Below are 22425 nucleotides of genomic sequence, written 5' to 3'. Positions count from 1 at the left end.
TGGTCTTTCTCACACTGACCGTGAGGCCCCAGCTGCTTGCGCATGTGATGAAGCTGGAAGTCATCGCTTCGATTGCAGGCCGAGATGTTGCGTAAAGTGCAGCGTCGTCAGCAAACTGGGATTCTGTGACCGTTGATGACAGGAGCTTGCCCTTCGCCGTTCGGTCACCAACTAGCTTCCTCCCGACTTTATATCGAAAGGATATGCCAGCGTCCGGACAACTGGACCTCCAACTGGCAACGACGGCAGTCAAGTACAAATTGAAGAGCATTGGCACAGACACACACACACACACACACACACACACACACACACACACACACACAGACACACACACACACCTACACACACAGACACAGACACACAGACAGACACACAGACACAGACACACACAGACACAGACACACACAGACACACACAGACACACACACACACAGACACACACAGACACACACAGACACACACACACACACACACACACACACACACACACACACACACACACACACACACACACAATACAATACAATATGCCCATCCGGAGATGATAGCAGGTCCCGGAGGGACCAACAGTGTTCAAGTCACGAGCAGAATCGGGCGTGGCGAGTCAAGTCCTGGCGACGGCGATAGCGCTTTCCACAAGTGCAAACGAAGTCTAAGGTGACGGGCTCGGTCGGAGGGATGGTGCTGCATGCTGATCTCCATTCTCTGCGATCCTGGGCGAGGTCGTACCAGTCCGCTATCTGGCGGTCCTTCATGTCGGACACAACATTGTCTTGCCACCGCTTCCGGGGTCCATGACGTGGCCGGGTCTTGTCCAGTTCGCCGAAGAGGATACACTTTGGCATACGGGAGTCATTCATTCGGGCAACATGGCCTAACCAGCGGAGTCGACGCGTTTTCAGTGCCTCCTCGATCGGCTGTACCTTGGCTCGTTCAAGGAGAGTGGTGTTGGAGATGTGCTCCTGCCATTGTGTTACATACACACACACACACACACACACACACACACACACGCACACACACACACACACACACGCACACACACACACACACACACACACACACACACACACACACATCAGTGTTTACCAGAACGGCAGAACTGCCAGAAGCCATCAAATCCGTGCTACTTCAGGAGAGCAATCCAGCACAAAACAACAACAACAACAAAAAACCCACGATGAACAGAACCAGAAGCAAAACAAAGTTAACAAAAGAGAAGTGGAGCGTTGGACTTTGACGTATCATTATTATTTTATTATCGAAAAGAAGGAATGGGAGTCACTCAAGCACAAAAGGATAAAGCATAAAAATGAAACAAAATAGCGCACAATGGCGCTGTTGGTAGATTCTGAGGTTAAAAAACAGGTCCCAGTATAAAATCCACTTTATCCAAATTGGTGTCTTGCAAGTAAAATAAGCTTATAAAGAAGTCACTCATCAAGGCATGAAGAGTGCTGCAACGAACCGTTATCCTGTCATGTGCACACGCATACAGGAAGCCAGCTCTATTTCTTCATGGATAGCGTTCTGCACCCGCACCGGCTGCTCGACTTACACGTGGACTTGCTGCTAACCTGGTGCGGGGGCGCATAGCCAATGCTGATAACAACGGCTTTGGTAGTATCTGCTCACTGTACGTACGGTACTTTAAAAGTACGATGCTGCTGAGAGGAGACCAGGATAAGACCAATAACAGGGCCGAGCCACAACGGATGTGCTGTATGCATCAACGTATGAACGGAGATGCTGGACGGTACGTGGCCAACAGGCCCCTGTGTTGCTGGTGGCGTGGCGATGGAGCAAGGGTGAAGTAGTGATGCTACATCTCACTCCCAGTACTGTAAGAACGGTGTCAAGCGTTGCTGGTTGTCCGCCGTCAGCGTGAAGTTGTGCAAATGCTCACGAAACGTGCACGTAATCTGGTAGATGCCCGTTTGCAACGCCGAGACCAAGGAAAGTTGGAGAGGGTGCACAGAGCCGTAGAAAGTTCGCGCCGGCGGCTGTATGTTGATACCAACACCACCAGAGGGAGCAGTGAAGGATGGACGGTTGGGCATGGTACTCTCAACAGCCTGCAAACACAAATGGAATGTAAGTAGTAAAACAAAAAAAAGGCTGGAAAACACGCACACAAATGAACGTTGTCGATTCAAGTCCCATGAAGAAGTAAAGCACATAAGGATATTTAAAAAACATTTTGAACAGTGAAGCAGCCAGTAGTCATATTGGCCGTGAAGTGTAAGCTGATTCTAATAGCTGAAAGGCTACTTTAGCTATTAATAAGAACACCTTCATAAACCAACCGGGTGCTGTACAGGGTAGATGAATCTGTGCAGAATTCAAAATAATAAATGTAAAGGAGAACACGCTGAGAGTACGCTTACCCGTAATAAATCCAGCAAGGAGTTCAAGATATCGCAGAAGGACTGAAACAACAAGTCGAGAGCACAAATAGACAGCAATAGGTACACAACAATCAGATTCAATTACTGTAAAACATGACATTTTAGGTGTACTACAATTTTTGGTGTCAGGAACCTGCCTGGTTTCAGGTGTAATGTAGAATTAGATGACCAGCATTCTCTTCACATACAGTGCACTCTGGTGCCTTCTACGTGTAATGTAAATTGCTGTTCACCCATAATTGAACTCAATAAAAACGGATTTACGTCAAACGAAAAGCCATTTCTCCTTCATCAAATTTTGGGCATGGCCCATTCTCAGGGTGAAACAATAAATAAAAAAAATTTCTTTCATTTCAAACCGCCTGAATTCGGTGAAAGAGAAACGACTTCTGATAGTCTTGCTAGCTTATCGAGACGAGGGTGCTGGTGTGTACAGTGCCAGCTGGATTCACATGGCACGGCTGTAATTCATACCTTTTGAACCACACCGTAGCGATCTTCCTGGTACGAGGCTATGACCAAAGCACAAAGTCCTGGATAACGTCCCAACGAAAAAAAAACAAAAAACACAGAACACATAATAAATCAGTCGGCCAAAGCCATGGCGAAACTTTCTCCGGGGCATTAATGAAATGTTTCACAGTACTGGCAGGACTACAGTCAACTTCGCTTATAACGACACTCGGCGGGGCATCAGAAAAGTGTCCTTATTCGCGAAGTGTCGTTATACCCGAAGTCTCATTATGTGTTACAGTTGGACGGGACTTTGCTCTGAGCATAGAAATGATGTCGTTATTCGCGAAATGTCGTTATATCCGCAGTCGTTATTAGCAAAGTTGACCGTACTTCGAAGTAGCAGTACCGTGCACGGTGCCTGTGTCAACATAGGCTGAGAACACAAGAGAACCCAACGGTGACGACACTCAAGTCATGTCAGCACAGGCACTGCATCATCTAATCGCACCTGCACATAAGCAGAGTGCAATCATGCACAGGCGTGGGCAAAGAAATCCGAGCCGCGCGCCGAAAGCAGCACAAAGGTTCATGCGGCCTCTGCGGCCTTCGGATGGGGTTTTGGACCATGCATGATGTAATTGAAACGAAAACACTTTTGACTCGCGAGTCGGATTCCTTTGGCCACAACTTATATCAAATCGATCTATATCGATCTACGATTCCAAGAAGAAAAACTGCCAACTTTGTCCAAGGGTTCGTGTGCAAAAGGTTCCAAAATGGGGGGGGGGGGGGGGGGGAGAGAGAGAGTCTTAACAGCGGCTGAAACTGAGCTCGATACGCTGAGCATTTCACACATAAAAGACAGATGATCACTCGGAAGCTGTTGCAGCTTCGGGTTTCACGCCCAAATGACAATCCTTATGCAACTAATTCCGAGTGGTCTTTCGTCTTCCCAGGATATGCCTGAAAAAAAGGAGAATTGAAAAATTTATAACATCCTATGCTTTTTTGCCGTCAGATACGGATAGCGCCAGGCGTGACACAAACAAACAAACACACAAACACCAAATTAAAGCTGTGTGGACCCTGGCTAGCGCCAGACGTTACTGAAGTAACGTCTTCTGCATAGCTACGGGAATTAAATATTATTTTATTGATATTCCACTACATACAGTTTGCAGCTTATGCGTCATGGAATGTGTCGAAAAGGAACGTTCCCATTTTCGCAATCTGCGGACAGAACTGTCCCATTTTGTCCCATTTTCTCAAAATGTCCGTAACTCTGATCAGCTTCAAAAGAAGTGCAGCTAGGAAAAGTGTTACCTTGCACAGCCCAGATATGCTTTTGCGATCCAGCGTAGCTAACTCGTAACGCCATCTCCGATGAAGTTGTTGATGCATCCTGTGTGCAGTCATGTAATGTCAAAACAACAACAAATCAGATGAGGAAGCCGGAAGAGGACTGAAGAGAAGAGCAGATGAGAGAGAGAGAGAGAGACCACATGTCTATTCCCCATCTTACATACTACATATGTCCTGACCCGCGGTCGACGACACGCAGCAATCGCGACAAGCCTGGCAGGCGAAGGATCGACACCAGCTGACAAGCGCTCGGCAAACTGATGAGTCGCGCCAGCACCACAGTACGGTACCTCACTACATCATTATGACTTAATATAACTACGTAGCCTTACGCACTTACAACATTATACAACTGTTATGAAAATGCAATAATCTGGCGCCTTGTTCTCCAACTGTAATACAATCTACAGGTATCTTCTACCATTCTTACATTCTGTTATCCCGCCGTTATGAGGCGCTCAATTATTATGAAACTAGATTTTTACCGTTACTTGTCCCGCCGTCTAATATGACTAGTGAGTACAGTACGTGTGGTCTGATTGGCTGTTGTTATGATTATAAGTCCATGTCTTTGTCACATTCGTCCTCTCGCTCCGGCACTGCTTCTATCTGTTATCTCCTCTTTCCTATTCTACCTCTGACCTATCTACAAGGTATGTCCTTGGAAATGGAACTCTTGGTGGGCTGTTGAGCAATGGCGTACATATATTGTGCACTTGGGATTCTGGGTCTTGCTCACACTTCGTCGCGGTCCTATTTGGTGTTGTTCGCAACGCAGGCTTTTGACTGACCCTGGAGGTCGGGTCATGACACATACTTGGTGCAATGCGTCATGCATACAGGACAGCAGGAGGAGGATCTGCAATACATCACGTGCGCGCAGTACAGCAGGATGGGGACGCATACTAGTAATAAACATTCTGCGGTTACATGTGAGCATGATGTAACCCACCGTAGTGTCTTGTATTAAAGCCTGTCTCATATAGAAGCCTGTTTTGAATACAAGCCTGATTTTCTAGATATGCTGTCGGCACATAAGCCTGGTTTTAGTGTCGACACACATAGAAATACCTGGTTTGAATAGAAGCCTGATGTGAATAGAAGAACGGCCCTGACATCGGCTTCTACAGGAATAAGCCCAGCTTTAATACGCAACATTACGGTATGCAGTTTTCCATGGTCTGGAAGCACACTGCAGTGAGTTGCAAGTGGAATTAAAGGAGCCACTTGCAGAAGTCATCCCAGTCTTCCAATTGCAAACGCGACGACTCCACTACAGAGTGTACGCATCCAAGACAAACTGTCAACTTATTCCTATTGCTAATACAAGCCTTCCGGTCCTCAACCGTCTTGCAAAGGTGCGCGCACCGACCTGAGCGGATACTTAGATCAAACTATTTTCGTTGATAACTTCACTGGGGGTACAACCGACTGCATGGGGAATGTACTGTATACGCTGTTGCCAAGCAATGGGTTTTTCAGATAGGAGGCAAGACACAAAACTCATCTAAAGAGACCAAACTCTGTACATGAACACCCACCCACCCACACACACACGTCCCTCCCCCCCCCCCCCCCCCCCCCATACGCACACACGCACACAGGCACGCTCCCGCACATACGCACACACGCACGCACATTGGCATTTCAACAGGAGAGTTCACTTGCCTTGTTGGGTACAGCAGCCGTGGATACAAGACTTTGAAGCTATTGGCAACGCAACACAAAGATGTACAAACGAACACAACACAGCATACTGTAAGCAAGCACAACAAGCACAACAAGCACAACAAGCACAGCAAGCACAGCAAGCACAGCGAGCACAGCAAGCACAGCAAGCACAACAAGCACAACAAGCACAACAAGCACAGCAAGCACAACGAGCACAGCGAGCACAGCAAGCACAACAAGCACAACAAGCACAACAAGCACAACAAGCACAACAAGCACAACAAGCACATGCCTGAAGGAAAATAATAGCAATCAATGTCACGCGCTGAGAATGAAGAATTTGAATTTGAGCACAAGTCAAAATAAGAGACACTTGCATCAGCAACATGTTCATCACACACATCAGGGAGACGTCACAGACAACTGTAACGCTAAATAACGTGGGTTTCGAACCCTTGGCTGCCCATTACAGTCGCCCTCGGGGCAGGGCTGATCTATACACACTGGCATATATGACAATGCTTGTCTGGGCCACGCTTGGGGTCAGCAGGTCAAGACCGCGATCCCGAGTTGTATAGACCAGGGATGATGTAGAACTTCTAAATCCGGGGTTGGAACGCACATCATTTCTGGTCCTGTGATCTTGTGTCGTCTCCCTCTGTATGCTATGACCCCCTGATACACATACACCACATATGCACAGACAGACACACCCATAACACATGCACAGACAGACACACCCATAACACATACACACGCACACATACCCACCCACTCACACGACATCCACACATAGCTCTGTGAAAGAATATTGCAATGTGCACAACGTCCACAAACTTACATAGTTTACAAATCCAGTCAGAATCGTCACCACATTCCCGATATTCTACAAAAGAGGCAGAGAAAGCAAGCAGTCAATGTACCAATCAATAGGCCTGGAACTGTGACTTGACCAGTATCAAAAAGCCTTCTCCATTACAGCAACGTCTTTCAGCACAAATCCTTCACTAGAGGAAAAGAGAAAATCATTATTATTGCCACCGACAAGAGAAGCCAGTCTAATATAATTATGGCGTCCTCCTACGCCAAGACAAGTGCCTCAAGCACCGATAGGGCCTGTGAAGAGCTGGGGTGATTTCAGACTGAATGCTGCACTAGCTTGAAAACAACAATTGCGACGGGACAAGGCCAATACAGACAATACAACTACAAGACGACTTCTCTCTCTCTCTCTCTCTCTCTCTCTCTCTCTCTCTCTCTCTCTCTCTCTCTCTCTCTCTCTCTCTCTCTCTCTCTCTCTCTCTTGCAACTGATGGCAAACCGGGTGAAGCAGTCCAATAAGTCGATGATGACACCGCGGGAGGCATGCTCATTTGGGACGACAGGGTCGGTGACAAACCTGTTCGAGATATCCTTGCAGCAAAAGGAATCGCTGGCAGAACCAGTTCAACTGGATGCCGTCTTTTCCCGGTACACCACCACGCCCTGTACGGTTTGATACGCTCACTTGTGATGATGGCTCGCTATGCACCACTAAACACCCATGGAGTAGCACTACGGCATACTCATGTAGCATCCATCAGCACAGGATCTAGGAGACAAGACACCTTGACCGCACATGGATATCTACGGGTATACTACCAAACGGTGATAGCTGATGGGTGCCATCCGTAATCATCAACGCTTTCCATGAAGCTAAAAACTTTCTTTTACGGCCGGTGGGTCAAGACCAGTTTCATTTTGAAAGATGGCTTGTGCACCGGGTTTCAATCAATACGTTTCTCGCATCAGAGGGTGGCAAGGGGTGGGTCGTAAGTAATACCATAAAGTACCGCCAGAGCGCCCCACCTTAATTTTACAGCCAGGGAAAGGAAAACCGTATGGTAGAGTGCAACGAAGTTTGTACGGTGTGAGAACCTTTGTGTACTAAGGTCACACTTAGCAGATTTTCGTGTGGATCTCGTGTCCGCTCGAAGGTAAGCTGAGTACGGATTGACTGCACAACGTGTAATGTGTGTACAAGGTTCGTGTTGTATGACCTACAGACAGGACACCACCTCCACAATACGACCACGAAAGGATGAGATGGTGGGGCGCTCTGGCGGTACTTTACGGTACATGTACTGAGAAACTAGGTCATCTTATTCCAAATATAAAAGAACCAAGGGAGGAGTGGCACTCCCTTGTGCTACAGCAACATTCCTACCGTTGTGAAGTTCTCAGCTGGTGTTGGGATGGGATTGGCTACTGGAGCAGCTGGTGGTGGGGGAGACACCGTCTCCGCGCCTCTGGACACTGAACCACAGCAGCACAAAGAACAACACAGTTTGGCCAAATGCGACAATACCTGTATTGTTATAATGACATACGGCAAACTTGAAGGCTCACAATACTGACATACTAATGATGAGGCCCCAACGTCGGTGAGTACTCCCGAAGCAAATTGTCTGTTGCTCAGGAAGCACAGTTTCATAAGGAGGTGGCGACTTGGCTGGACAAGGGTTTCCTTGTACCTTTCAATCCGGATAAACACGCAGAGCCTGCTTCTGTGTTGCCGCTGATGCCTGTCGCCCAGGAACACAAGCCCAGCACTCCCGTACGGCCGTGTCTCGATTACCGACAGCTCAACAACCACATCCTGTCTCATCCCGGCGCGAATGCTCCAGCTTGTGATCAGACAATCCGCAAGTGGAGGTCTCGCGGCATCAACTGCGCTGTCCTCGACATCAGCAAGGCATACCTGCAGGTACGCCTCGACCCGTCTCTACAGCGGTACCAGACAGTTGTGTATGGTGGTCAGCGGTACGTGATGACCAGAATGGGTTTTGGCATGAACATTGCCCCAAAGGTGATGCACGCAATCGTCAAGTTCGTGACCGCTGACTTCGCGACAACCGACAACTACATTGACGACATGCTAGTTCCTGATGATGAGCTCGACCTGGTGGTAGCTGCCCTGAATCAGTACGGCCTAGCAACGAAACCGGCAGAGCCACTGCATCATGCCCGTGTCCTAGGGCTCCAGCTGTCTGCTGACGATGCTGCAGAAGTTACATGGTGGCGGCAGGATGGTGTTGACCTAATGTTGCTAACAGACCAATGCAGCTCCAGGCCATGTGGAAAACATAGAAGTAATCTACCACTTTGGATCTTGGAAGCACTTTGTGCATCTAAGACCAGATTATTTGTGGATCTTAGACAAGTTCGGTTGACCTCTTCCCATTTCAAAATCTGTGCAACACACAAAGCTGCCCAGCAGCCAAAGTCGCCGTAACACTTACAAAGGCCGACGGAAACCAGTAGCCACTTACCAGGTGATTTAGACCACATCTCTGCACCCACATTGACCGGACGTCGCACCATTGTGTCCGTATTGGGCAAGGGGGACATTGCAGGCCAACCGGGCTTGCTGACAAAGGCTACACATTAAGCACAAGTAGCAGAACAAAACACACGCAAACATATTGCAACAAGTGCAGCAACTAAAGCTAGTGCAACAACTGCAGCAAGAGCAGCAAGAGCAGCAGCAATATAGTGATATGAGTACAATACTCCACAGCAATGCAACAGCCAAGTCTTTCTTTGCCGTTACTTAGAGTTTTGTGTTAAAACACACCTCAGCAACACACATATGAGCATATAAAATTTATAATATCTTTAATTTTCAAACACACCGGTTTTTCCAGCAGGAGTTTGCGGCAGGGTGCCACTAGAACCATGGGTGGGAGACGCTGCTTTCTCGTCCTTGGATTTCTCGGCCTTGTCTCCTTGTCCCAGTGTGGCGTTCTGAAGCACCGACGTCAATGTGTTGATGAGCAGCAGGCATTCTTGACTGAGACTCTGCCAAATAGCTGCTTGCCCACCTGCAATAAAATACAAAATTTCAAAGAAGCACGCAAATGAGAGTTACGAGACACGTCTTGGCACCCTTTCTTTCACAGTCCCACAGTTCAGTGCAAACAGAATCATTCACGGAGGCTCAAAGGTACTTGCCACCAGGCCTACCGACAATTCTGAGAAGATTTTTCTGTTCTGTGGCGACAATACCCCCACGCAGATAAACAGCAGCAGCAGAAGAAGAAAAGACACTTACTTGCAGAGAGACTGAACACAGGCGCTCGCCGAGAGGAATCACTGGCTACTTGGGCAAAATCCTGGTAAGCCAGATACTGTGCAAATAATACACACACACACACACACACACACAATGGTTAGACATGCGGAGCGAGCGAGAGAGAGAGCGAGGAGAGAGAGAGAGAGAGAGAGAGAGAGAGAGAGAGAGAGAGAGAGAGAGAGAGAGAGAGAGAGAAGTCGAGGGAAAATCTGCCATATTCAATGGGCATCAATCTAGGTGCCCTACATTTACATCCAAGCATAAACTGCTCAAGAAATATGTTACCTGAAGAATAGCGTGTTTCGATTTGAGAGCACTTGACAATAAGCGATCGTTGTCAGCCGTCAAAGAAGACTGAACAACGAAAGACACCGGCTGAGAGTTGAAAACGAGGAAGAGTTGAAGGACCAGGCGATGACAAAACAGTAAGAATACTGTGGTGAAGAAGAAGTGCCAGCTGGACGAAAAGCTCCACAGTCCAAACGGACCGGATGATGCATTGATCCTGTCAGCACACAACATACAACACAAGTTAGTATGTGGTAATGTGCTGATTCAGTTTGCACTGACTTTAATATACTGGCAATCAATCACACGCATTCAGCACATGCCCAAGACAGACACTAGACAAATCAAAACGTTTCCAGAAAGCTGAGGAGCAGAGGCGCAGCAGATCTACCTAGCCTGCCCACAGCCTCAACAACACTGGGCTTTCCATAACACACACATATACATAACTTTACACATAAGAAATTAAACACGGTGGCGGTTAGACTTACCAAGTCAAGCCCAGCATCCAGCGGATGTACTCGAGCAAGGCATTTCCTGGTGTACGAACGAGTGCAAGAGCATCGCAGCACACAGAAACAGACATGTGCACATATACACACCACATCACACACACACACACACACACACACACACACACACACACACACACACACGGACACAGGCGCGCGTGTAAGCAAAAGAGCACAGAGTTGAACATATTGCAGACGATCTGGCTTTCCAACCCGTGTACGAGTCATTGAACATGCAGCGCTGCAGGGTGTACCAAACAGGGCACACTACCAGATACAATAATTGACACTGCATAGATGCAAGAAATGATGCCAGTAGTGATTGTGTAAATCTGAGCTATCAAGAATGTGCATATGCACTGTACACTGCACCAGTACTGTACTACAATCTGCCAGAGATGCTCACACCCACACTGCAACTTACTTACCACACACAACATAGAAGAAGAAACAGAACAAGGTTATCTGCAGAAAGGCACAGTGAAGCAACATGAAACAAGACACACGTGTCATGAAACTCTAAAGCATTACTTGTGGCGTGTAGCAGAAGTATCCTCAAGTATAATATTATGTGATCATTGGCTCATCCACACTATGGATGAATGCTATTCTTTACATAGCAAGAGCACCGGGATACACATATTCTCGCAGTCAGAGCAGTCTGACTTTGACGCATGACCAGATTCAAAAAATGTTTTGTTCTTCACTACACTTCATTGTGCCAGTCACCTGGGAGCTCCTCCGCTGATGGGATCTAACAAGGTGGCAACAGCTAACTGTCCGGAGATTGCAATGGTCTGATGATTGCAGTAGCATGAAACTTCGAGTTATGACAAATCCAAACTGAAACCCCTTTCTCTTTTTTCGTGTCCGGAGAGTGCGTAGTCTGTACTGTATGGGCACACACTGCAGGCACAATCGGTTACCTTGAATGCTTGAATGACTGCCTTCCTCAGACACGTCACCAGGCTGGCACGAACACGAAAGTACCTCCCTTGCTGCAGAGCACGTGACAGAGAGCAGCACAGAGCCATACAATGGTGGTTTCTCCAAACATACACTAATGACTTACAGTGCCGGAGCAGTACTACACTAGTCTACACAGAGTTCCGAGCCTAAAGTCTAGGCTGCTGAAGCTTGCAAATATTCCCCCCCCCCCCCCCCCCATACACACATGTGCACACACAGTAAAACTACTGCACACTGTGCTGAAATATGGTAAAATGTCCCACAGCATCCGGCAGCACAACACACCATGGCATACTCCAATGGCAGACCCCACCACAGCATTAAACAGCATTACACAGCACAAGGATGAGGTTTATGGGGATAGGGCGGTTACACGACCGTTGTGCTGAGAGACTTATCCCCCTCTCCCCCGACTCACTTGTGAGGTCTGCATTCAACACAAGGATATACGGCCGAAGTGGTGGCCCGCCGATGCGAATGTCTAGGTGTTCCTCAACACGTCAGGTGATGCGGCCGCGAACCCTGTTGACTTTACTTTTATTTTTTTACAGCCCAGAGTGGACTGAACAAGAGCAGTCCAAGCAGCACCAGATGACCGGATTGAACTCACCGAAAACGAAGGGAATGCTAGGCAATGCTCCATATCAGCCAGGGAGGACAAGCTGTACAAAACACCCTGTAAAGAAACAGAAAATAAATGAAGAATATCTTGCATTGTTTTAGAATGGCAATAAACAGAAATCAGCGGAAGCGTTGTGTTACGAAGGTTTTATTGAGATGTCACGATCAAATTCTCGAGAAAGTGGTGATGGACAAAGAAATAACTATGATGGAAATGTAATGTGAAGAACAATAATAGGAACGATAAAATATAAAAATGCATCGAACTAGCTTTCGCACAACGCTCATCAGGAAGCATCGTTGTACTATTTAACAAATTGCAACACAGACTATTATAAAGGATCAATAGTGATAAATAACACCTAAACAATGCCAAAAATCTTGCATTGTGCTATACTAACACAGGTTGCCGTACACGTGAACAGTATCCAAGAAATTTTCCAGCTTTCACCGGCCATCACTTTAGTAACAGGCCTGATATCATCAAGAGTACATAACCAAGAGTGTGCAACTCGACAATCCCCCAGCCCACAGCAGAATTTTTTTATGACATCAGTCTTTGGCGGCTGTTTGGCTCGCTGATGCCATCATGCGTAGCCAGAGATCAAAGTACAAAGAATCTGTACATCACAGCTACGGTAGTCGAAGCAGAACAACGGACGATAGATCGATGTGTCCTGAACCTGGTGAACTCTCACCGTATCTACAAAAATGCGCGAGAAAGCATACGCACTTGATCATACTTCAGCCAAAGAATGACGCAATAAAATTTTTTCGCCGTGGGTGAACCCATCGCAGCTCGAGATAGGAGTTGCACACTCTTGGTTATGTACTCTTGATATCATCAAGTGTCTGGAGCCAGGGAGTAGTAAAACACCGGTATTTTACTACTCCCTGTTTGAAACTACCGTAAAGTACCGCCAGAGCACCCCACCATCTCGTCCTTTCGTGGTCGTAGTGTGGAGGTGATCTCCTGCCTGTAGGTCATCGACACGAACCTTGTACACATATTACACGTTGCGCAGTCAATCCGTACTCAATGTACCTTCAAGCGGACACGAGCTCCACACAAAAACCGGCTAAGTGTGACCTTAGTATACTAAGGTTCTCACGCAGTACAAACTTAGTTGTACTCCGCCATACGATTTTCCTTTCCCTGGCTGTAAAATCACGGTGGGGCGCTCTGGCGGTACTTTACGGTATAAAGCCTACGGAAATTTATTGTAAAAATCATGAAGTGCATTCAACTCTCGGTTACGTGGGCAGCTTGGTTTTGAGCAATATCCGTAACTCATGAAGATAGTGCACGGACACATACATGAGCGTGTTGTAATCCTCCTGGGAAGAAACCTGACGCTGAGCATGAGCACAAACAGTTGTAAAGTGTAGGTGCCAACTTTCTCGTGAATTCGCAGTGCGTACAAAACAGAGAGTGACACAGTTACCTTGTTCTATGCCCATGGAAGACTAAATGCATACGAAGACAGGACTCACAAGTAGCTAAATATACATGTACAGTCTGTTGTTTTGACCAAGATGGCTGTGTGAATCCCCTATTGCAATACCCGTACTTACCACGATGGCACTGTTGACACAGAATGCCACAAAGTCACCTGACATGCACATGCCCTGCGAGCTGCATGAACAATATCGTGGGACATACCATGCATGGGCACGTGCACACACGGACACCCACCCACGGACACACACACCACACACACACACACACACACACACACACACACACACACACACACACACACACACACACACACACACACACACACACACACACACATGTAAGAAGATTTAGGCAATTGCCTGCAGATATACAACATTATGTATCGGTATACCCCGGCGGTATATTTTACACAAACACACGTAACACGTCAACCGGCAGTAGTCAATGTTCACCAGTAGTACCGTAGTGGAGCGGAGATTGAGTGTCATGAAGTGATCAGATTGCTCTTACCCATTGCATGGGGCATACCACTGTGCGATGGGTGCACAACTGCTCGACACCGACAGCAGAGTAGAGAGCGCACCAATGCAAAAACTAACAGCACCGTATACCAGATGACGGCCAAGACGATGGACAGGATGGAACAGACGCACTACGGCCACTAGTGGACTGGAGTGAACTTCCTTCTCGACTAGAATCGCAACCGAGAAGACACACGAACACACGTGCACACCCGCACATCCACCACAAACAAGAGAGGATTTGCACAACAGGGAAAATTAATGCAGCGAAACCTATAGCCTATGCCCTGAGGGATTAGCAGAACAATACAGAGAAATCCATAGTCTATCCAGAGGGATAAGCAACAATACATGTACATGTACCGAGATATCTCCAGATAACTGGGAGTTCAATCATGGAAAAGAGTGGAGTGTGAGCATTGATGTGCAGATAATAACACCAAGACTACCCAAGGCATTGCTCTCTGGACTTAGATTCCATGATGCAGTCAGTCTTCGGCAATGGCTTGAGTGATACGTACAGGGGAAATCAAAAGTGGTGTATCTCTCACCTGAAACCATGTACATATGCCACTGACCAACCAGCGTGAACAAAAGACTGCATAGCAGACAGCAACCCCAGAACGACAGCTTAGTAAGCTGGGACACTACTCCTGTAGGGGAACATATAAAACACACAAACATCAGCCATAATGGAGACAGGATGGACCCGCAGCAGTGGCAAACACTATCAAGAAAGACAGAAACAACGTGAGGACAGGAAAGAACGAGAGAGAGAGAGAGATAGAGAGAGAGAGAGAGAGCGGGAGAGAGAGAATGGCTGCTCAAATTATAATACGAGCTTCTCTTTTTCTAAGTTGCTAGCTTACCGGCAACGAAGGAAAGGGGATGAGCAAGGCTGAATGATACGCTGGCTGACAAGATCAACAATAGAACAGGTGACGTAATCCAGAACCACACCAAGCTGGCAACAGTTCGCCACCATAGAACCTGGGTACAAGGGAGAGAAAAAAGAAGGAAAATCTGGGTCTCAGATAATAAAGGCTTGTGAGAGTGCATGGATGTACCACAGTACGAGACGTTTTTTTCAATTGGGGGATGCGCATATTGAATACCCCTTTGAGAGTATGCTTGACGTCTGTAGGCCTCTCATGTGCATGCTCACACATCTAACATTCTTGAAGCACACTGCAGAGGAAAATGTACGATATGGTTCATCACGGACGAATTCCGATTGATTTACGTAACATTGGTAAACAAACGTACATTATGTCAACATGCATACGCATGGATCATCCTGTATCGTATTGTTTATTTACGGATTCTCCAGAGGTAAACGGATACCTTCCATGGGAGTCTCTCCAAACCAATAGAATAATGAAAAATAGAAGTGGATAAAACTCAAATAAAATGTAGCGATCCTTTGCATCCAGACAGATGTGACGGCACACTCGGCAGAGAGAACAGGGTAATGAATTTGGCAAGTATTTTCCGTGATCCTGAGTATTCAACCAGCTGTAAGCATGTGCGCAGTCGCATTAGAATGATACTGCTCCCCAGGCACCAGCTACATGCCAACAAGATGATGTCACAGGTTTCGAGCAAACGGCACATTGGGAGAGAATTTCTTTCAACCTCAAGTGTGGGACCAGGGGCGGCAGTCTTCGCCAAATGTCTATTTTAGGCTTGGCCTACAGGCTACAATGGGATACAGAAGGACTTCTCTTATCCGGAACTCCCTCAACTAACTTGCAAATCTTGACATTGTCATCTCTGAAAGTGCCTTCTTTCCATGGCAATCAGCTGAACTACATTTATTTCATGTCACAGGTCATCCGATTTAATAACCCTCAGCTCCAATTCGGCATGCTTTTGAATATTGATCTTGGTTGAGTGGGTCCAACTTAACTTAAGAGAATGATCCACCATACCTGTTGTGCCAGTAGTGTTTTCCAAGCTACATAGTATTGTGATCCTGAGATTCGGAGATCCTGCGGCCCCGACGTACCCGGACAAGCGAGTGTAAGGCGCGACCGAGTGAATGCAGATATCAACGTAAAGGCTAATGTAGCAAGAGAGCTGAAGGCGCATGTAGTACAGGCATTGTGACTGATATAGGGGGAAGTCAACTCACAGCTCGGAGTGAGGATAACAAGGATGCAGTTTACAGGGTTATGGGCTGTTACACGCCCGATTGGTTGAGAGACTCACCTCCTCTCCCCTGACTCACTTGTGAGGTCTGCATTCGCCACTAAGGTGAAAAGGCATAGTGGTGGCCTGCGGAAGCGAAGGCTATAGCTTGTGTGTTTCTGAAAATGCAAGTGATGCTTACGCAGATCCCACGAATATTATTATTATTATTATTGTAGGGGGAAGTCTCTCTACTACATACTGGTTCAACTGCAGTACTACAAGCACAGTTTTTCTGTACTGCACGCTCAGCCTGGCTAGATCTAAACATAACACAAAATCGGAATGCACGAATTTTAAAATAAATCCAAATATTACTACAATACAACCACATCAGCCACCCTGCTCTTTGCGTTCAACATTTGTTGAGAAACATTTGTTGAGAAGCAAATGTTATTTGAAAAATTAATTACGTGAAGACCAAAGTGTAGCAACAGTATTTCTTCTTGTTACTTTCAACCAATTCGTGCGCAAACTAATTTAGCTATGGAAGTCTGTTTGAATAATACACCCACTCGTCCCAAAATCAAGGCCAAGGTTCAGTACTCTCGTATTCACTCTACTGCCACAATTGATTACCTCTTTCGTGAACCACGAGGTCACGCCAGCATCTTCGGGAGTCATCCTTGAAAGGCTCCAAAGAAAAATGCACTTGTCAGGGTTTGTGCCAAATCACATGCTTGAGAAAAACAAATGCACCAGTACGAAAGAAAAACTTGAGAACTTCGTCGAACTGGAAGTAGACATTTTCTAATCAGACAAAAATGAAAGAAGGCTACCGCGCGCGTCATGCATGTGCGCATTCAAATAATTTATTTTCAGACCGAAAAAAGCAGACTTTTGTACGAGCTACAGCTGCTAATGCCGCTATGCGCAGTGCCAGTGTGCTGGATGCAGGCTAGGATGGACAGCTTTGCAATCAAATGTCGCGCCATTTCCGAAGGCTGATAGTGATAAGTCCAGTACAGATCATGGTGCCCTTCACTTTACAATGACTATGTAGTTCCGTCTTCACTCTTCACTTCAGTTCAGTCTTCACCACCTCTCCTTGGCCGGTCTAGTCTGGGCAGCTAGCAGTCGCCTATCACGAATATTGTGGGCCAGATCAGCCAGACTCCAGCTAAACACATGTCACAATGATTATGACAATAGTACCGGCAGACTGTACTATGCCATACAATCATGTACACCGTGGCAGAGGGGGAAACTGGAGTGGATCGCTGTACAGGGAAGCTGGAGCACAGACTGTCAGTCAGTACAGCCTAGCAAAATCTACAAAAGAGCAGGAAATTCCTGCTCTCTCAGTGTGGATTTTGCCTACTACTACTACATGTACTAGGAAACAATGGAGAAGTAACAACTTACGACTCCCCGCCGATAGAAAATGTGAAGGTTGAACAGGCCAGACTGCGCTCCGATGGTCACCCCAGCAGAAACTGGGACTTGAAGTAAGTAAGTTGGTGGCTATAGGTTATGATAAATGTAGCATACTGTCTGTAGAATCGGATGCATGTACCAGTATATACTTTGGAATAGACCGGCACATCAGGTACACACAGTACATGTACAGCTGGGTACGGTTGATCCATGGCTGTCCCAACATCCACACACACAGATATATCTGCAAGATTGTGTGTACATTCCCCAGTGTACTGGGTATACTGAGCCACCTGAACAGAAACACCTACAAATTTGAAAAGTATAATGAGACCAGGTACATGTGCGCTACAAAAATTGGAATTTAAAATACCAACATGTGTACTTCGTAAAAAAAATTCATGGCTGAATCAAAGATGAAAAGAACACGAGTGTTACGGAACACAGAAGGGCAACGGTAAACAAAAGATTCACACCAAATATGAAACACGTACGTGCTTCTAGAAACGTCTACTTGGGTCATGTGACACGAGGGAATGATAAAGAAAGACGAGATAGAACTGATGGATTTCATAAGTGATAAAGGATAAAAGCGGTTTAGCTTGACAAAATCGTAAAAACTGCCCGCAGTTTTCTTGTCATATCTATGTCAGTTATGCACAATGCAGATAATTTCGTGGCGCTTCATGGTTCATGAGCAAACACAACACAAAAATAATGCGAAGTGCATGTGGTATCTCAACTAAAATATCAGTCATAAAAAAAACACGCAAAGGCACGCGGAAACACACAAAAACGCACACATGTACCTATACGTATACAGGGAAAGAGAAGACAACATTGACACACCATCTCAGAGTCAGAGCTTCGACTACGACAATCTGAAATCCGGCGGAGTGTATAGAGAAAGGGTGGCGAGTACTTTAGGCCTGGTGCAAATGTACACTAACAACGGTGGCTCGACGCAGCACAACAACAGGGAGGGAAAGAAAGACAACACGTAGTGAGAGCTGAGCGAGAGGAGGCGTAGCATTATTACCAGTATGACACAGGCAAAGATTGGCCGCATCGACAAGCGCTGTAAGGCTAGCAGGTATCCCCACTGATACGAAACATAGACTAGACCCATAAAGAAGAGAATAAAGAACTTCAGGGCCAGGAAACCAGAGGCGACACTATGGAAAACAACCTCAAACAGCACATGGAGGAGATCATACCGGGGCTCGCCAGATAGCTTAAACGAGTGCTCCAGTAGTCCACCGCCGCCACCACCACCACTGCTGGTGGGTGATGGCTGAAGGAAAACAAGGGTGACATATCGGCACACCACGTGGAACACGAGACGGCCAGGCACCAGTCGGCACAGAACAATCAACACCAACAGGCCCCACAGCGTCAACAACGTGCTTCCCAGCGTGACACGATGATACGAACTAGTCACCGACAACCTTGCCGCCACAATCTTAGCATTGCCCAAGGAGAAGCCCAGAACCAGTAGGAGACTAGCCAATGAAGTGGCATCCTTCTGGCGATCAGATCCGTAGATAACAGTGGCAGGATATCCCAGCACACCAACAGCACACAGAATCAACAGAGATGCTACATCCATGCATCCAAACGACCTGCGCTCAATAGCAAAGCAGGCAACGACTTGGAGGAGAAACGTTACTACAATATACTTTCCCAAAGCCAGAGGAGTCAGGGCACCAAACTGTGTCAGCGCTGACAAGGACGCCACGGCAACAAGTAAAAACAGAGTGGTCAATACAAGCAGCTTTGGGACAATATAACTTAGGCGAGTTGGCCATACACTGTTTAACCATAGCAAAACTGCACACAGGCTCGCAGCAGCCACCGGTGCAGTCCAGAATGTCCCGTCCAGTATAAACGTGTCCACAAAGAGTAATACCTCGTAAAACACGTGTGCCAGGGCTATCCATGAAACGTTGTTACCTATTCTTGACTTCAGCCGGGTTAGACCAGCGAGGATTTCTGTCAGGTGAATACCAAGGTCACTCTGGAACAAATCTTCCCAGGGTAGATTGGCGAATACCTCCTCCGCGTCCACATCATCTCGACGGCGATTACGTCGTCTCTCTTGCTTTGCCCGCTTTCCAGGTTTTCCTGAAGCCTGGCGATGGCGTGGCTCGCGACCTCGCCGACCATTACCACTGGCTCCATCATCCATGCCATCACCTTCATTGTCAGCGCCTTGCTGCCTGCGTCGTTGCTTGGCCTGATTCTTTCGAGCTGAAGACATTGCAGACCCAGTGTTCGACCACTACAAATACACCATACACCACTATCACGTTGCTCAAGCCATTATTCGAGGGTAGACATGTTGTAGTACGCCTAAGAAGAAATGGCTGAACATGAACTCCAAATATTTCAACAGGTAAATTAATTGCCAAAAAGTCAATAACACCAGCACGAACAGTCTAGTCCTCCACGTGTTTTCGAAAATTAATGTTTTGTTGCTGTTTTTGCCTTTTCATAATTATTAATTATTTTTGTTATCACTGTGACGTCAACCATACTCGATATGTACCGGTACATCGATTTTTCAAGTGCTTCCATGGGTGGCCACGTCATGCGAATTATTTTGTCCAAAATTGAAATTTAAAAAGCGAAAAAAACGGTCAAAATCTTTTAAGAAAATTCAAAAAATCCCCCAAAATGCAGAAAAAATTCGATCCGTTGCCATGGTTTTTACAGTACTCGTACCCAATAGTTCCAAAAAAACAAAAAAATCCATTAACTGCTTATCATGCGTGTCTGTACTGCTGTGTGCTTCCAAATTCGGGGATGGGTGTCAAAAGGGCAAAGGCCAAAGGTGTGTGTATTCGAAAGTACTGTTTTCACAGGTCAAACTTGGTAATACATGTATATTGAGCAGCACATGTACTCTTCTGATGTGACATCACTGTCGTTCTCCAAAAACGGCCAAACTTCAATCCTGATGGGGGCCAAAATTCCAAAAAAATTCAAAGTGCGAAAATCCAACCAAAATTCAAAAATAATTGAAAACATTTTGTGGACAAGCCTATCCATGATCCACCCAGCACCGCGTACCGGTGCACCTGGTAGGCTTTTTCACATTATTCGAAAAAATATTGGAAAGATGTGGATGTAAGGGTGCGTTCTTCTTCTTATTATTATTATTATTTTATTTATTTTACTAGGGTGTTTCCCACAGACCTATGGTCTTCTTACGGGAGCCCCTAGAAAGGTTAAGCATGAACGAACAAATGGGCGATAATCTGTACAAGAGCGAACAGTGGAAGGCAGCATATTCCACCGATCAGAACCTATGTAGCCAAGACGAGAAAAACCAGCTTTAGTGTGGGCAGAAGGCAAGGCCAGAGAAAAAGAGATTTGGGACCTAGTGACGGCAGTAGTATGTGCACTGGAGGAGCGGGTATGGAAAATTTCTTTTAGGAGGGAGCTACATGTGCCGCTATGGACAGAGCGAAATACAAGAATAAAAAGCTTCAAATTGACTCGGACAGAAATGTGAGAGAGATTGTATAGGCTAAGAATATGAGAGGCACTGGTAAAGTTATCGAAACCAAAAACTATTCTTAGACACCTGTTAAATAGCCGGACATACTTATCGAAATAGTAAGAACTGAGGGTGTGGACGTATGCGCTACTTGCATACTCCAATGACGACTGAATAACACTAAGGTAAAAGCTACGCCGTGCGTGGAATGGCAAGAGATGTCTTGACATGCGGTAGGCGCCGAGTTTCCTGTTGACAGACCCAATCAAACCGTCAATTTGTGGCCCAAAAGTCAGGTGCTCGTCAATGACAATGCCAAGATAGCGTGCGGACTGCGCTCGAAGAACATGGACGCCGTCAATGACGACACTGGCGGAACCAGGCACTGCTGTTGTCTTTCTGTGAAGGAGGAGGAACTTCGTCTTTGCTGGGTTCAGCGTCATGCGCTTCTCTTCCAGGTAGACAGACAGCTTGGCCAGATCTCCGTTCAAAGCTCCGATGACTTCCTCAGCAGAGTCACCAGCTGCATACATATTAACATCATCCGCAAACTGCAGAACTGTGGAACTGTTGACGCATGAGGGAAGACCACGGACATAGAGGCTGAATAGGATAGGTCCCAAAACAGACCCCTGCGGAACACCCTGCGTACATGGCACGCGTGGCAGGCCCTCTGGTGCAATGAGCTGCTGCGTTCGATCACTCAGGTAGCTTTTAAACCATGCCAGAGCCGAGTCACCAATCCCACAATCAAATAACTCATTCAACAGCAACTGGTGATTGACGCTGTCAAACGCTTTCCTGACATCAGCGAGCACTACGCCAACAACCTTCCCATTATCCAAATCTTTCATCCAGCTATCAATTGCAACAGCCAGGGCCTCCTCACACGAGTGATATCGTCTGTATGCAAATTGCTGGGGTGGAATAATGTCGGGATTCTCTCTCAGAAGAAGGCTTAATTGGTTG

The 22425-nt window shown here is 46.6% G+C and overlaps 1 protein-coding gene across 3 annotated transcripts in view; it reads right to left on the bottom strand.

The window, feature by feature from the left end:
- Positions 1–1087: 1087 nt before the first annotated feature.
- Positions 1088–22425, bottom strand: part of LOC135815910 (nucleoporin NDC1-like) — a 27037-nt gene continuing 5699 nt past the window's right edge. The window contains exons 1-20 of one of the 3 annotated variants that reach the window (XM_065329261.1): positions 17157–17355; positions 15257–15377; positions 14939–15040; positions 14377–14557; positions 13980–14040; positions 12394–12459; positions 11741–11812; positions 11243–11279; positions 10794–10839; positions 10300–10519; positions 9994–10069; positions 9575–9763; positions 9212–9319; positions 8107–8195; positions 6742–6786; positions 5898–5936; positions 4191–4269; positions 2886–2944; positions 2391–2432; positions 1088–2078 (exon numbers count right to left, since the gene is read on the bottom strand). In XM_065329261.1, the coding sequence (XP_065185333.1) occupies positions 1833–2078; positions 2391–2432; positions 2886–2944; positions 4191–4269; positions 5898–5936; positions 6742–6786; positions 8107–8195; positions 9212–9319; positions 9575–9763; positions 9994–10069; positions 10300–10519; positions 10794–10839; positions 11243–11279; positions 11741–11812; positions 12394–12459; positions 13980–14040; positions 14377–14557; positions 14939–15040; positions 15257–15377; positions 17157–17201 (1923 nt within the window). In that variant the 5' untranslated portion in view covers positions 17202–17355 and the 3' untranslated portion in view covers positions 1088–1832. Of the gene's footprint in view, positions 2079–2390; positions 2433–2885; positions 2945–4190; positions 4270–5897; positions 5937–5960; positions 6576–6741; positions 6787–8106; positions 8196–9211; positions 9320–9574; positions 9764–9993; positions 10070–10299; positions 10520–10793; positions 10840–11242; positions 11280–11740; positions 11813–12393; positions 12460–13979; positions 14041–14376; positions 14558–14938; positions 15041–15256; positions 15378–17156; positions 17359–22425 lie in introns of those variants that run through there. The other 2 variants (XM_065329262.1, XM_065329263.1) reach the window with 2 other exon arrangements.

This window comes from Sycon ciliatum, chromosome 4 (genome assembly GCF_964019385.1).
Source record: "Sycon ciliatum chromosome 4, ocSycCili1.1, whole genome shotgun sequence".
NCBI lineage: Eukaryota > Metazoa > Porifera > Calcarea > Leucosolenida > Sycettidae > Sycon > Sycon ciliatum.
The sequence above is the reverse complement of the archived record's forward strand: the minus strand, read 5'-3'. Positions and strand labels throughout refer to the sequence as shown.